Below are 16,316 nucleotides of genomic sequence, written 5' to 3' on the forward strand. Positions count from 1 at the left end.
CAGTCGAGATTCAGGCTGGCCACATCCACTGAGATCTCTGGGACCCCGGTACACTTGCTAGAGCAGTAACACCTCTGGGCTGCCCATCCCCAGCAAGATGCAGCAACAACTCACTAATAGGCCAGAATCGATCCATTTAATCTCAATGTGCCTTATACTTAGCTTTTCAAGGGTTAATGAAATAAAATACAGAAAGCCTCCGGAGTTTTCAGAAGTACAGGCTTGGGGCGCCTGGGTGGCTCAGTTAGTTAAGCATCTGCCTTCGGCTTAGGTCATGATCTCAGGGTCCTGGGATCAAGTCCTGCATCAGGCTCCCTGCTCAGTGGGGAGTCTGCTTCTCCCTCTCCCTCTGCCTATCCCCCCAGCTTGTACTTTCTCTCTCTTGTTCACTCTCTCTCTCAAATAAATAAATAAAATCTTTAGAAGTACAGGCTTGACTGGTACTGACAGGTTCAGATCCATTCAGTGGCATTACTTTTTTTTAAAGATATTATTCATTCATTTGAGAGAGAGAGAGCACAAGTGGCAGTGGGGGGTGGGGGGCAGGAGCAGAGGGAGAGGAAGAAGCAGACTCCCAGCTGGGCAGGAAGCCCTGGACATGGGGCCGGATCCTAGGATCCCAAGATCATGACCTGAGTGGAAGGCAGATGCTTACCTGAGTGAGCCACCCACGCGCCCCCAGTGGCATTACTTTTAAAAACTTTTTAAAAAATCCAGATATTACCTATTTGGTTTTGGAGGAGAGGGATATTCATATCTGCCCTCCTTTGTAAGTCTGACCTTCTAATTACCTTGGTTTATTTCATTAGTCTCCAAAATGGCCCAGCTTTGCCTTATATCTTGCATTATGGTTCCCCAAATGAGTCCATTTAAAAAATGGTCTCTTCTAACAATTAAACAATTTCCCTCCATGCTTCTTATATACCACATTGCATTTTTTCTAAAATGTGGGCCATCCCATGCTAGAGTGACACATTTGTTGCTTTATTACAACAGACCAAGTCATTGGAAAAAGCATACTAGGTGAAGGAAGAAACCCAATGTGGCTCAAAAACTTACTGAGGGTAAGAGAAAACATATACAACACAGGTGAATCAACAGGACCTTCTTATACTCTCAGGGGGCAACATTCAAACTGCAACATCCAAGTAGTTGGGGTAGAACTGAGTGAATCACAGGTCTGATGACTCGTATTTTCTCGTAGACAGGGAGGAATCAGCCTCAACTTGGCCTAAGAAAGCATGATCAAAGAAATGTGCAACAGCGAGTGAGCCTACCTCAGCTTTAACGTTTCTGTGCCCTAGTTCCCTCTGGGAAGAGGCTGTGCCCAGGTGCCTGCTGGCGGGTGAGTCATCTTAGCTCTCAGTGGCCTCGAGTAAGGGCCACACCTAGCTGACCAATGCCTCTGCCACAAGGGCCAGCAGGACGCCCTCCCTCTTCACAGGAAGTAGCAAAGCCAACCTGCACTCCCCCTTTCCTTCATTCAGGTAACTCTGGTTCATCTAGGAGGAGTTGAGAAAAAAAAATCCAGAGAACATCTTCTGCAAATTCCTAGATCTGACCACGTATCCAGTTAGCAAATATTTATTGAGTACCTACTTTGTGTTAGCCACTGAGACTAGAGATTAGCCACCACATTGATGATGGACTGAAGGCAGTCCCTGGTTTTCAGGGACTCAGAATTTAGTGAGGAAGGCAGACTAGGAAAAAAAAAAAAGTCACAAGTTTGTCATATCATGTTGGAAAAGAGGTACTAATGAGGCCTTGTGGAAGAACCGTGGAAGAAGGGCTTAAGTCAGCCTGGGGAGCTTGGGGAAGGCTGTTAGGGATATCACGTGTGCTGGGCGCTTTAAGCACGGGTAAGAGCCTGAGTGGAAGGTCATACCTTGCAGAAAGATGTCCACATGCAAAGGGAAGATGCCAAGATTCTAGAAGGAACATATTTTGAGGAAACTATAAGAGGTGAGGGTTAAGGGTGAGATGAGGCTGGAGAGAAAGGCAGGGCTACTCAGGAAGGAGCCGGGTACACTTTTGCCCTTTAACCAATAAGAAGCTGGTGAGCAGAATTTTAAGGAGGGGACTGACAATGTCCAAACTGCCTTTTTGAAAGTTTGCTCTTACAGAAGATGAACTGAAAGATGAAGAAAGCAAAGGCAGGAAGGCCAGTTAGGAGGTGACCACAAAAAGAGGTAATAAAGGCAGTAGTATTGGCAAGAAGAGGAAGCACAGACTGGGGACGTATTGGAGAGCTGTTGGAGAGCCAACGGGGCATGTAGGAGGAGGCGTTAGTCTACGATGACTTCCAGATCTTTGAGGTTGAATGGACGCAGGTGACACAGGCCACAATGGAACAAACAGGACAAGAAGGAGGGCTAGGGCTGGAGCAGAGAAAGAAAGAGGTTTCTGCTACGGATGTGTTTCTGAGGGACTTGTGGGGTATCCAGGTAGAGGTGCCTAGCAGGCGGTTGGAGACACAGGCATGGAACACAGGAGAGAGCTCAGGTCAGGACAAAGATAGAAGTTGGGAGTCATCAGAACACAAAAGACACAGAAGTTATGGGTCCAGATGAGATTGCCAGAGCAAGTTACAGAGAAGGAACAGGAAACAAAAGTTACCTCTGTTCCTGCCTACCTCTAAAACCAAGGCTGAAACAGCAGCTTTTCTGAGCAGGGTCTGGGTCACTATGAGGAATGAGGTCCAGAGAGGTCCAATGCAAAAGAGAGCCAAACAGTTGTCTCTGCAAGGACTTTGTGTAGAGTCCCTTTCACAGGTTTCCACTTGGGCTAACATGCTGTTCAGGAGAAGACAATGGAAAGCAATGGGAGAAAGCAGACAAGTAGACCAAAGGGAAGGCTAACCTGGTCCAAACATTCCCTATGGACTGTCTGCACAGCAATCAGGGTGACTGCAAGGCAACATGTTTCTAGTGCCTGGAAACTTCCTGATGGGTCAAGCTTAATAGGGAAAGAGAAAATGACAATAATCATTTTAACTTCCTTTTACTGAGTACCTATTATGTGTGCCAAGACCTGTGCATCACATACATTATCTCTAGTCCTCACAAGACCCTAGCAAAGACTGTGCTATTATAAACTGAGCCCTATCTAAGTCACCCTGTCTGCATGACCCTCAATCATGTACCAGGCTGTCCTTCTAATGAATACACAAGTGGGACAAATATACTTTCATCAGGAGGAAAAAGAAATTAATCATAAGGATAAGAAGGTTGGGGCGCCTGGGTGGCACAGCGGTTAAGCGTCTGCCTTCGGCTCAGGGCGTGATCCCGGCGTTATGGGATCGAGCCCCACATCAGGCTCCTCCGCTATGAGCCTGCTTCTTCCTCTCCCACTCCCCCTGCTTGTGTTCCCTCTCTCGCTGTCTCTATCTCTGTCGAATAAATAAATAAAATCTTTAAAAAAAATAAAATAAAATAAAATAAAAAAATAAGGATAAGAAGGTTAATTACATAAAGAACTTGATTTTCAAGCTGTGGAACTGTTCCCCAGAAGAAAGAAAGGAAGGAGGGAAGGAAAAAAGAAACCAAATCCAAGAGACTATAGTTTTTAAGAACATTTTTGAGTTAAAATGGAATTCAATGAGGAAGGTGGACAGAGCCCAACGATATCAACTTTCTGACTCCCATACAGCAAGACCTATACTGTAACATCACGCACAGAGCCAGACCCACGAGCCTGACCAAAGTTCCACCCACTTCATTCATAGTCAAGAGTGCAATGAAGGAGAAAACCACACTACCACAACCTCGGCAAAGTTACTCACTAGCCTCGCTCTGGTGCCCTGAAATCAGTAGACTGTTGATACAGATAGACCATATTCTGCATGAAGCTATCCCTTGACAGCTCAACATTATTCTCACAAGGTGATTTTTGTTATCCCTGCCTTACAGGTGAGAGAGCTGAGACCCAGAGAGACACACAGCTTCCTCAAAGTCACAGGGTCAACAAGAACCCACAGTGCTCAGAGGCTCAGAAAGAGTTATCAATGGAAGCTAAAAGGTTGGGAGAAAACCCAGCAGGGATGATGATTCAAGGAGTCAGACAAGAAACCAGGCAGGGCAGGGACAGCAAGCAGCTCCCTAAACTTCCCTTTCACTTAGACTAGAGGGACGCTTTGACTACATTCCCCTGAACAGCTCGTTTCACATTGCGGGGGTGGGGGACACTCTGGTTATCTTCCACGGATTGAAGAGGTATCACCACCACCTGGAGTGATGGGATAAGACACAGACTAAATGTGCCTGTTTATACTTGTATTACAGAGCCAAAGAATCCATGTAATAACTTTAAAATGACTACCTGAAAATACAGATACTAAGTAGACAAGTACTTCTCGACTATCTCTTCATTATGCTTAGCATAAAATGCCTTGGATTCATCCTATTTACCCAGTGGTCCATTACTAGGGGTGACTTTACCCTCCAGGGGATATAAGGCAATATCTCAAGACATCTCTGGGGGTGCGTTTTGGGGTGCTTCTGGTATCTGGTGGGTCAAGGCCAGGTTAATATCCTGCTAAATATCCTGAGACAACAAAGAATTATCCAGGCCCCAAATGTAAACAGTACTGCTGTTAAGAAACCCTATCCAAGCTAGAGACAGGAGAGTAGAGGGTATGAAACTCTCTCTTTAACCCCTTTCCTATACATAAAAGGCAACTCAAATTCTGGATTTAAAATAGCAAAAAAGTTTCCTATATGATCAGCCAATCTTTGACCTAATTTCATTTTCTCAAATACCAGAGGCAAATACTTCAACCAAAGCACTGGCCACACAGACTCCTTTTCCCAGGATTCCTACTACCTGTGCCAGTGTTTCCTGCCCCTGTAAAACGGGAGAACAGATTCTTTGCTGAACTCTCAGGATATGAGAGAGAGTATTTAACGAGCTTTCCCAGGAAGACTGTAAGAACAGGGTCCTACGTGCAGCACGTGCTACAGGTATGAATCTTTTGCCAGAAGTTTTTTTCAGCCCACATGAGTATTTACTGTGAATCTACTCCTAACCTAATGACAAAGACCATTTATTTCAGAAGTACCTGAGAGTTTTTAAAAACACAAGACTTCAAATAGTCTTAGAATTAGAGACAACCCCACTCTGACTGCCAGCTCCCAAATCTTCTGTGTTGTTACTGCCTTTTATTGTCTAGTTTTAATTATTAATAATTATGTTTGAAGATCATTGGAACACTGAGAAATTTTGATCATTTAATTTTGGACACAGAAGGACCATTTTTTTGGTCTGTAAGGAGAAAATTAGTCAACTGAAAACTAGCATTCTATTGAGGAAGTCTCAGAAACACAGGCTAAGTAGACAGAAAGAAGACTGCAGGGCTGCTTTCTCAAAACAGGTCCAAGGGTAGGAGATCAGAGCTAAGGTGAGACAAAAGGGTGGTGAGCTCTCTCCTATATCACATGGAAAAGAAAAAGGGGATGGATGGGAGTGAACTAAGTGAGGCACAGAGGACCACCTTAACTTGGGTCTGACAGCTGTGGATGTCCAGACAATGGCAAAAGCAGTACTGGAGAAAGGTCTCCCCCTAACAAACCCACCTGCAGGCTAGGCAGGAGCATCTCACTCGGAAATCCTGGAGGCAGGAAGCAAAGCTGAGCGCATGTTGAAGGGACAACTAGGGTATCCCAGAGCAAGGTGCCCACAACAATGAGGCTGTGGGCAGGGATGCTCCCCTTCGCCCTCGGCCACCCCCACCATCCTCGCGATGCACTGTCACTTTTGGCAGGGAAGCCGGCAACGCAGGGGCAGTCGCCGGCCGGCGGGCCTCAGACTGCAGTGGACAAGGGGCTCCGAAAGGCCTCACTGGAGCTGGGCCTGGAACCACCCCGCGCCCCCACCCCCAAGTCGGCTCTCTGGCCCGGCGGAGGCGGCCGGGGAGGGAGGCCCGGGGTGCCCACTCACCGATCTGCCCGATGAACTCGATCTTGATGCCCTGGTGCTCCAGACGCTTGTTGGGGTTCTTGAGTGCGAGGCTCACCTTCCCGGAGACCGTCTCTCCGTCGTAGAAGAGAAAATATTTCTCCTTCTTCCCGTCCTCCGTCTTGTGCTCGGCCCGCTTCCTACTCTCCGCATCGTTCAGCAAGATTTCCACCTCCACGCTCTGCCCGAAGCCGAAGAAGCTCATCTCACCACCGGGCCGGGCCGGGCCGGTCTCGGTAGGACCGCTCCTCTCTGCGGGGTGGGGGCCCTAAACGAAGGCCGGAGGGCTGGACGCTGGACCCAGCTCTCTGCCAGACGGGGGGCGACGGCACGACTCCCGGCTTCACGGGGAGGAGGCAGGGCCGGTTGCAGCGCCCTGGGTACCAGTGCACCGCGACTCGCCAGTCCCGGGCGAGCCCGAGCCGCCGGCGGCAGTGAGGGGCTAGGGCGGGCAATGCAATTGGAGGGGGGCAGTACAGAGCCCGAGCGTGCGTGGCCGCTGCCGCCCACCGGGTGGGGTGCGGCGCTGAGAAGCACAGCGAGCCAGCCCCGGCCTCTAGCAGTGCAACGCACGGAGGTGCTTCGGCAGCTCCGGGCGGGGGTGCCGAGGGACGGCGGGGGGGCGCAGTCTCCAGCCCGGACGCGCCGGAGACGCCGCGCGCATGCGTTCGCCTCTGCCGCTGTAGCTTTCGCCACCCGGCCCCCCGGGAGATGTGCTCATTGCGCATGTGCAGTGGTAGGCAGAGCGGCCTGTCTTTCCCTTAGTTGACATGGCAGTTACAGCATTTTTCCAGAATTCGGGGCCACAAATCCCGTAAAATTAAAAGAACTGCAGATACCCTTTCTAGGTGCTTTTGTTTTGTTTTCCTTTATTGTTTTAGTTCGGGAAACATTAGGCTACCATCCACGTTCGAATATGTACAACGTTCGAGTGCTGTCTGACGGGGTAAAGGTAGCCCTTTGACACGCACGGGAAATGTCGCTTGAAGGGGGCAAAGGTGACATTTAGTACAAGAAGGATCCTGTCTCAAATTCTCCCATTTAAAAAGATAAGGCGAGAAAGATTCTATTAAGCTTTAATTTAATTGTTGACCCCCACTTTAAATGGAAACCTAAAAAATCACCCCGGGAAATGTTGGCTCAATCTCAATCCTTGGCCCGCCCCATTCTTTGCGCATGCGGCAGAAGACCCTGCTGATTGGTTAATAGAGTGAAAACGGCTGGGCGCGATGATTAGTCGGTAGGAAATTCCCCACGTTGTGATTGGTCCGCAGGAACGTCTCGGAGCGCGCGCGGGAGCGAGCTTTCAAAGTTGACCACCGCGGAGGCTAGCCGGTTCCTGAGAGATAATGGTGGCGCTGCCGGGCCTTGGGAGCGGCCTGCAGCCCTGGTGCCCGTTGGATCTCAGCACTGGTGAGAAAACGAGGCCGCGACTCTCGGGGAGGCCGGGCTGTGGTGCTCTGCGACTGCGGTGCTCCTCTGCCCGGGCCTGGGGTGGGGGTGGGGCGCTCGGCTCTCGGCAAAGTCTTTGGTCTCCAGGTCTGTGCTCTCTAGGCATTGGCGAGCCGGGTCTGGAATAGGGGCTTAATCTAGTAAAGGATCAGGGGGAAAAAGCTTGTATTGTCCGATCTCCTTTAGTTCTTTTGCATCTTTTCTCGGTCTTCCCTTGCTTGTTCTGTAAATCCTCACCGACAGTCTCATCCATTTCTTTGGTTTTAAATAGCAAATCTATTTCTTCGTTCAGATTTATTTCCTGAACTTCGTGTTCATTGGTGTAAATGGGTGTCTCACAGCCCCCTCAAACGTCACAGGCATGAAACTGGGATTCCCAAAGCCAGTTATTGGTACCAAACAATCCACAAACCTGGGAGTCATGGCATTCTTTCATCATCTTTCATGCTCACAACCACCGGTTGTCCTCCCCTCAGAGATGTTTCTCAGGTCCTCCTTGCTCCTTTTCCTGATGCTGCTCTCCCGCAGCAAGCCGTCATTACAGCCAGCCTATATCCTAGCCTCTTTCTCATGCCAGCTCTTCCAGCCCATTCCCCACACCTTTACCAGAATCACTTTTAAAAACACAAACGTGACCCTATCGAGTCTTTAAGCCTTTAATGTTTCCCCTCTATATCTTAAATAAATGACCAAATCTTTGGCGTGCCCTATAAGAGTGTTCACCCCTCACTGCAGTCTTCTTTTCCAACAGCATAACCTCTGGAGTCAGAACAGTGGGATTGGCTCTTCAGCTTAGCATCTCTGTATCACTGAGCAAGTTGCTTAACCTTGCTAAGCCTTAGTTTCTTTACATGTCAAGTGGGGATTATAATATTACCTACCTCACAGGAGTTCTGTGAAGATTTAGTACCTGGCACATAGTAACTGCAGAATAAATACTAATAATGACTCTCACCCTTCACACTAAGACTCTGTGTTGTAACTATTTTGCTAATTTTTAAACAGGCTGTACTTTCTTTCCCTTTGTTCTCTCTCTGTCTGGGATGCACTTTTTTGCATTTCATTCCCTGGTAATCTCCTACATTTAGGTCCAGTTGAAGCCGAATCATCCTTCCCATTTCTGTCATCCTTTCCACCTCCCCCATAATATTTTCTATTATGCTCTCTACTGTTTTACATACCTATTACTGTTTTAACTCTGATTTATTGTAAAAATAATAATAGTACCTATCATTTATTGAATTTATGGATTTCTTGAAACCATATCTTTTCTTTTTTCATTGGGACTTGGGTAGTTGTGATCCAGAAATTAGATCAGAAATGTGGTATGCATTTAAAAATATGCAGATAAGATAAGTGGAAGAATATCAGAGAAAAAGAGGCAGGAAAAGATGCAAGAACATTTTTAGGAAGAGGATTATATTTATTAGGAGAATGATTAGGAAAGAATGAGTGAATAATTAAAGCATGTTAAACAGTCAGTTGCCTCAGGTGTCCCTTTATGCTGCATACTTTATTTGGGTTTATTAACTTGATTGTAAGATTTTCACAAAGGGACATCCGAGGCAATCTTTTATTAACCTCCCTTTTTTCCTCCAGATTGAATTTATGGGAAAGTTCATATTGTTCAGTGTTTTGAAGTGTCGTTCATATCTAAAAAGTGTTTCCCTTCTTGATATTTTTAGAAGATGATCAATCTAATAGCCAGCTGTCAGTTCTAATTTAATTAAAAAAGATTTTTTAACCTTTCCTGCTTTCAATTATGCTACACCTGTATTGTATATTTAAATGCGAGTTGTGACTAGTAAGTTTTCTCTTTTTAAATGTACCTAGAGTCTAAAGGCTGTTGATGTTTTGCATGTTATAGAAAATTTTTTATTTAATTGCATTTTCCCGCTAGAATGGGTGGACACAGTGTGGGAACTGGATTTCACAGAGACTGAGCCTTTGGATCCCAGCATAGAAGCAGAAATCCTAGACACTGGATTGAATGCATTCACAAAACTATATGAAAGTATTTTCCCCTTTGCTACTGAAGAACATGGATCTACAGAGGTAAAAAAAAAAAAAAAAAAAAAAAAGGTTAAAAATTAAGCCAGGAGTCTTTACGTGTTAGAAGTGGACGATGAAAGTCATTATTATAATCTGAAGCTTAGCCTTTTTAGTATACAGTTTATAAGGAGTATGATAAGAACAGCGTAAAGAATGTGGTTCATTTGTTATAAAATCCTGATGGCTAATAGCTAAATCAAGTGGGAAAATTACAGGTTCAGTTTAGGCGTTTAAACATGAGATTCTGTTAGGAAATTCTTAGGGAGATGTAATAGGCCACTGGTAATGTGAATTGGAAGACTAGAAAGCAGTAAAAATTCAACAACATAGATAAAGCCATCTGAATCAAGGGGATGGGTGAAGTGCAGAAATGCATGAGGTCAGTGAGGAAGAGAAGAGACAGGACAGGACTGAAAAAACTGGTTGAAGGTGATCTGCAGGCAAGCAGTCAGAGTGTGGTGACTGTTGATATGAAGACTAGGGAGTAGCCAGACATCAAATGCTGCAGAGGTCGTGGGCAGGCAGAGTCCTGACACAAGGAAGTTGGGGCAGAGGTGATTGAATCATTTTTGGTGAACTGCAGAGTCACAGTTACAGATGAGTGGAGTAGAGCTGAAGTGGCATTAGGAGGTAACTGTTATAAAAGGTAGGAGGTGATTTCTTCTGGAAGTTTCATGGTGAAAAAATGCAGAGTGCTGATAGGATTCTAAATGGGCTCTTCTGTAAAGTGGCACATGCTAAGCAGTGTGGCTAGGCCAGGGCGTTACCTGCCACTTTCCCTGTTTTCAGGAAAGCAGGAAGTACAAGGCCTGATTTCTTGAACTTTTGTGGGCCTATGGTTTTTTTTAAAGATACTCCAGGATAAACCATATTTAGCTCCTGCTATGTTTGGTGTATAGAAATAACCCATTTCCTCTTCATGTGTTTAATTGGCAAAACATGGAACAATGATACAATTAATAAAATTGTGGTTTATAGTCGAGGGTGTATTTCCTTTCTCACCTAGGCCACTTCTGAAATCTGCTGAGGGAGAAACTTTTCAAGCTCCTATTGCCCATAGAACATTTAAATTTAAGTAAACACTCTGATTTCTTCAGTTGGTAATTAGAGTGATAAATGGTTTTGAGTACATTTAATTTAGAGGGGTAACTTGTTTGAGTAAACACTAATATAAGGTGCCCCAAAGGTCTTAGTATAATTTTTAGCTATGATAATTTCAGGAATGTATATGCGTCAAACCTATCCCCAAGTTATTTTTGAAAATTTGATTATTTGAATTTCTCGTATACTTATTTATCTTTGTAATTTTGAATAGTACATTTTAATTTTTTGTTTCAGTCCCTTTGAAATTTATAATTAGGAGCCAGGTTGGTCTGTTCTTTTTTTTTTGTTTTGTGGGGTTTTTTTGTTTAATAAGGTACTAAATACTTGCAAAAATCAAATAAGAGATTTTCCCACTTTTCTAACTCTTGGCTTTTATGTCTTTCCCTCCCTGCAGAGCATTTGGACCTTCTTCATTGAGAACAGTATTTCCCACAGGGCACTGGTGGCATTGTTCTATCACTTCGTTCAAACAGTCCATAAGAAAAGTGCCAGTGTGCAGTATCGACAATATGGCCTTCATGCTGCTGGCCTTTATTTTCTGCTGTTGGAAGTACCAGGTATGTATATTTGATATGATAGAATATATATATATATATATATATATTTGAAATTTCAACATGGTTTTGAGCCCTTATATTTCGTTTTCTCGCTTCTAAAATGGGACAGTAGTAACCCATCTCATAGTTGTTCTGAGGATTAAATGAGAGTATGTCTGTAAAATACATGGCATGTTACAGGTGTTCAGGAAATATCTTTCCCTTGTTTCTTTAAATGTGTTTGTTTTCTACTGTGGTGTGTCTATAACCTAATGCAATTAATCTGAGAGAGGTTAGGCTTGAGGAGAATTGTTCCCAAGCTACAAGAGCTCCATTCCCACCCACCCCTACCTAGTATAAAAATCTGATACTGCCCACTCATCTCCTGACTCCCAGTCCAGATTGAAAAAGACTGCTCGGGAGTCGTTGTGTTATATATAATCTCTCTCCTATGCAGATATGGAAAAATAGGTTAAAACCATTCTAATAAAGAAAGCATGAGAATAGCTAGTAATGCTTGATGAAGGAAAGCAAAGGAAAGTAGTCTATTTATGAACATTGTTCTACTTCCTTTATTGTCAGAGCTCTTAGGTGGCTATTCCTCCTATGAGCAGTAAGAGTCCCTGCTACCCACCCCCAAACCCAACGCTAGAGAGAATGGAGCATAGAGGGGGATGCATCTGGAGAACCTAAAGTTGCTGCTTGTCATTGTTTACATAAATTCATTTGTAATAAATATTAAGGATGATAATTATCCCATATGATTTGGGAATTAGTAAAAAGACATAAAAAAAAAAACCTTGAACATTAACTTGTATTATTGTTAAAGCTCCCAGTAATGATTTTTGAAATAAGTTCCTAAAGACTTTGGTCTTGCTAACCAGTGTCTCAGTTGTAACTGAGCTGTCTCACAGAAAAGTGGTGGTTTTAGGAACCTAGTTTTGTTCTTCTCTTCACTTGTTAGATGCAGTTCCTTCTGATTAAGGCTGAGATGTATGCCAAAGTGAAGAGTGTTGTTCAATATAGATGACTTGCAGCTTTCCAGCAAGTGGTTTTCTTGCCAATTACCTTCTGTTTTTAAATGTTTCTGGATTATGGTTGGAATGCTATTGATACTCAGTTTTTAATCACAGTGTGCTTTTTCAAGATTATTTTGATTATTCTGGGTCCCTTCCATTTCCATGTGAATTATAGGAGTTGCATATCAATTTCTACCAAAAAGGCTTCTGGGTTTTTGACAGTGCACTGAATCCGTAGATCAGTTTGGGGAGTGTTGCCATTTTAACAACATTTTAAAGATTTTAATTATTTGTTTGAGAGAGAGAGAAAAAGTGGGGGGAGAGGCAGAGGGAGCCCAACATGAGGCTCGATCCCAGGTCCAGCATAGTGTGAGCAGAAGTCAGAAGGTGGGCATCTTGTCTTGTTCCTGATCTCAGGAGGAAAACTTTCAGTTTTTTGTCCTTAAGGATAAGATTTGCTGTGGGTGTTTTGAGGATCACCTTTAAGACGTTGTTATTCCTAGTGTATTGAGTGTTTCATTATGAAAGAGTATTGAATTGTTATTTGCTTTTCTGTATCTATGAGATGGTCATGTGGTTTTTGATCCTTATTCCAGTAATAGAGTGTATTATGATGATTCATTTTCATGTTAAACCAATCTTGCATTTCCTTGATCATAGTGTATAATCCTTTTCATGTGTTGCCAGATTCTGCTAGCTCATATTTTATTTATTTATTTATTTGTTTGTTTGTTTATTTAAAATATGGACCACTTCATGGCTTTGCATGTCATCCTTGTGCAGGGGCCACGCTAATCTTCTCTGTCATTCCAATTTTAGTATATGTGCTGCCAAAGCGAGCACAGCTAATATTGAAGATTTTTGCTTCTGTATTCATAGGAGGTACTCTTTTTTTGATAAGTCTTTGTCTGGTTTGGTTTTCAGGATACCAGTCTCACAGAATGAGTTGGGTAGTGTTCTTGCCTTTTTTATATTTTAAAAGTTTGTGAAGAAGGGATTGTTTTTCTGCCTTAAATTTTTGGTAGAATTCAATAATGAAACCATCTGGGCTTGGAGTTTTCTTTGAAAGTCTTTTTGTTTGTAAAATCTATAGTGATATATTCCCTTTCATGTCTGATTGGTAATTTGTATTTCTTTATTGTTTTTTTCATCAATCTAGATAGAGGTTTATTAATTGTATTGATCATTTCAAAGAACCCACTTTTGGTGTTATTGATTATATCATATTCTTGGGGCACCTGCGTGGCTCAGTCAGTTAAGTATCTGACTCTTGGTTTCGACTCAGATCATAATCTCAGGTCATGGGATCAAGCCCCACATCGGGCTCTGAGCTCAGCACAGAGTCTGCTTGGGAAATTCTCTCCATCTCCCTCCCTCCCTCTCTCCCTGATCATGCATGTGCTCTCTCTCTCATAAATAAATAAATTAAATTAAATTAAAAAAAATTACTTCGTGGTAGCCTAGCCTATATGCTAATGAATAAATCCTTATAAAGATTTTATGGCATACAGTATTACAGTCATATTCATAATGCAGCATTGGAAACATTGTTACATCATTGTTTCCCTTCAGATAGTGTTTAAGTATATTTTAATATATTTAAAGGTAGTTATCCCTGGATTAACTTGACCCTTTTGAGGCTTGTTTTAAAGCTTTGTTGGAGCAGATATGAAGTAGCCTGTACTCTAGAGCTAGTTTAGCCCTAAGGTGTGTTTCTTTCCAAGGTGGCTACTAAATGCTCCAGTTGTTAAGGTGCCAGCACTGGCTGGCCAGAACTCAAGTATTTCTCAACTCCCTGTGAGTTACGAAAAATATTCATCTTCTACCTCCTTGGAAATTGTTCTTTGCCTGCCTTCGTAAAGTTTTACCCTCTGTGGACATAGCTTATATTCAGCCCTATGGAGATCTCTGAAGCTCTTTTTCTGTGTAGCTTCCTCTTTTCTAGTACTCTGCTCCATAAACTGCAGCTACCGTTGCCTTCCTGACTCCTATTTCTGTATTCTCAACTTAGTAACACTGTCATAATGCACTTGGGTTCACCATTTTCTGCTGTTGTCCAGAAATGGCCTCAAAACACAAAACTGGGGCAATTTTAGGGTTTACCTCATTTGTTTTTGTTTCCTCAGAGATTGTGTTTCTATGCTGCCTATTGCTCCATGTCTTAAAATGGTTATTTTATACATTTTTGTCCAGTTTTATAGTTTATGGCAGCGTGACAAGTATAAAGCCAGTTACTCCCTGGTCAGATATGGGTATCTTATTTATTTCTGATCAGCACTATTTCTCATCTCCTGACGCTGAAGTTGAATGCTACTTTTTTGTTAAAGAGTCATTGTTTGGAGTTAATGATAAGCTCATTTTTACTTACTAATTTTTCATCTGTTATTACAGACTCTATTTCAAGACAATTACATCTAACCCACCTACTCTTTATTCCTTATAAATAGGCAGTGTAGCCAATCAAGTGTTCCACCAAGTGATGTTTGACAAATGTATTCAGATTCTAAAGAAGAGCTGGCCTCAGGAATCTAAATTGAATCGGAAAAGAAAGAAGGAGCAGCCTAAGAACTCTGAGGTGAATCCAAGAGGGAATAGGAAAAGAGGAAAGCCACCCAGGAAAGAAGATATTGAGGTAAGAAATAAATGGAATAATAAAGAATATCTGTACCAACACAAGGTTGTGATTTTAGAATTAACTTTATATTAAAATATGGTTTTGGGCATCATGTTTATAACCAAATGATCCTAAAGTATCATCAACTATCCAGTATGACCTTAAGTTGTTCTCATACTTTGTGTACTACTGAGAATAGGTTTCTACCTTGTCATCTTTCCAACCTCCCCACAATCTCTTGCCAGCCTTGTTCCCAGGTATGCTTGGCAACATCCAAACAGGTGTATTTGCAACATTATCTTATTGTCATTAGAGAGGAAGATTGAAGTATCCCGAGGACTCATGTCCATAAGAGTGTAATGGAATAATATTGAATTCCAAATTCTTGTGTGATGACTAGGTAGGATGGTGGACGTTCTTTGACATGAAAACTTCCAAGAAACGTAAGAATTCCCATTGACACAAAAATACAGAGCTAGATGCTACTGTGCAGTCATCTAGTCCAATGATTTATTGTTCTGGCTGTGGAGATAGAGCAGTTAAGGAACCTGATCAGGGTCACATCACCTCAGCAATTCAGCAACCACCTGGCGTTTAACTGGACTTGGATTTGAGTACATTGAAAACCATGGGACAAAGTGTTATGCATTACTATGCAGTCACCTATACATTTCTTTATAATCTAGGTGGATGAAATAGAAGAACAGGAAGATGAAGAAAATATTTGTTTTTCTGCCCGAGACCTTTGTCAAATTCGAAATGCCATCTTTCACCTTTTGAAGAATTTTTTAAGGCTGCTGTCCAAATTTTCCCTGAAAGAAAAGCCACAGTGTATACAGAATTGTATAGAAGTAAGTGAGAATTCCAAAAAACCTTGGGGCAACCTCAAAGGGCAGAGATGATGGCTAATATTTAATGAGCAGGAAAAATCAGGTCTCTTCTTGGTATCTGTTTTCCAGGTCTTCGTTGCATTAACTAATTTTGAACCAATTCTTCATGAATTTCATGTGACACAGGCCAGGTGAGCCACTAATTCTTCCAATGCTAGAATTTTGCTCTAGCAAAAGTATAAAATGCCATTTTATCCTAATTGGCACACAAATAGAATTTATTCATTTGGATGTGTTTTATTATAGGGTTATGGAAGATTCTGAGTAAAATCATATCCATTAACTAATCTTTTGCCTTTTTTCTTTAGAAACCTGAACCAAGCAAAATATGTCCCAGAACTGGCGTATCATGGATTGTATTTGCTCTGCTCCCCCATTCATGGAGAAGGAGATACGGTAAAGAAGAAAAAGATTTAATTTAAGTACTAGTTGAATTGAAAGCGTCCGAATCATATAATGGAAAAACATTGGCAGCATTTGGTGTGATGCCATTTTAATTTACCAAGTCATTTTCATGACCTTATATCATTTGTAGTGTAAAAAGCATCACCATTTCTATTTGCTGCCTGTTCTTCATAACCAAACTGATATTCAAATACTTGGAGGCCATGGCAAATTATTGTTCGGTTTCATACAAAAAATAGTTCCAGTGAGAATTAGGTAGGAAGAACACTGAACAGAGTGTTTTAGAGAAACA

At 42.7% G+C, this 16,316-nt stretch overlaps 2 protein-coding genes and 1 non-coding gene across 4 annotated transcripts in view; 1 reads left to right on the top strand and 2 right to left on the bottom strand.

Annotated features, from left to right (window-relative positions):
• Window positions 1-6,609, bottom strand: part of VPS26B (VPS26 retromer complex component B) — a 27,164-nt gene extending 20,555 nt beyond the window's left edge. Inside the window, exon 1 of one of the 2 annotated variants that reach the window (XM_045790741.2) lies at window positions 5,935-6,609. In XM_045790741.2, the coding sequence (XP_045646697.2) occupies window positions 5,935-6,157 (223 nt within the window). In that variant the 5' untranslated portion in view covers window positions 6,158-6,609. The remainder of the gene's footprint in view (window positions 1-5,934) is intronic. The other variant, XM_045790742.2, reaches the window with a different exon arrangement.
• A 561-nt stretch (window positions 6,610-7,170) lies between these two features.
• Window positions 7,171-16,316, top strand: part of NCAPD3 (non-SMC condensin II complex subunit D3) — a 57,437-nt gene continuing 48,291 nt past the window's right edge. Inside the window, exons 1-7 of the mRNA XM_045790739.2 lie at window positions 7,171-7,365; window positions 9,305-9,459; window positions 10,955-11,117; window positions 14,563-14,747; window positions 15,416-15,580; window positions 15,689-15,750; window positions 15,928-16,015. Coding sequence (XP_045646695.2) covers window positions 7,302-7,365; window positions 9,305-9,459; window positions 10,955-11,117; window positions 14,563-14,747; window positions 15,416-15,580; window positions 15,689-15,750; window positions 15,928-16,015 — 882 coding nt within the window. The 5' untranslated portion in view covers window positions 7,171-7,301. The remainder of the gene's footprint in view (window positions 7,366-9,304; window positions 9,460-10,954; window positions 11,118-14,562; window positions 14,748-15,415; window positions 15,581-15,688; window positions 15,751-15,927; window positions 16,016-16,316) is intronic.
• LOC123787924 (U6 spliceosomal RNA) lies at window positions 12,854-12,958 on the bottom strand. Its single transcript, XR_006778378.1, has one exon. It is a non-coding gene; the product is annotated as a U6 spliceosomal RNA (small nuclear RNA).

Source organism: Ursus americanus, chromosome 16, assembly GCF_024610735.1.
Source record: "Ursus americanus isolate L20-20 chromosome 16, mUrsAme1.1.p, whole genome shotgun sequence".
In the NCBI taxonomy this organism is placed as follows: domain Eukaryota; kingdom Metazoa; phylum Chordata; class Mammalia; order Carnivora; family Ursidae; genus Ursus; species Ursus americanus.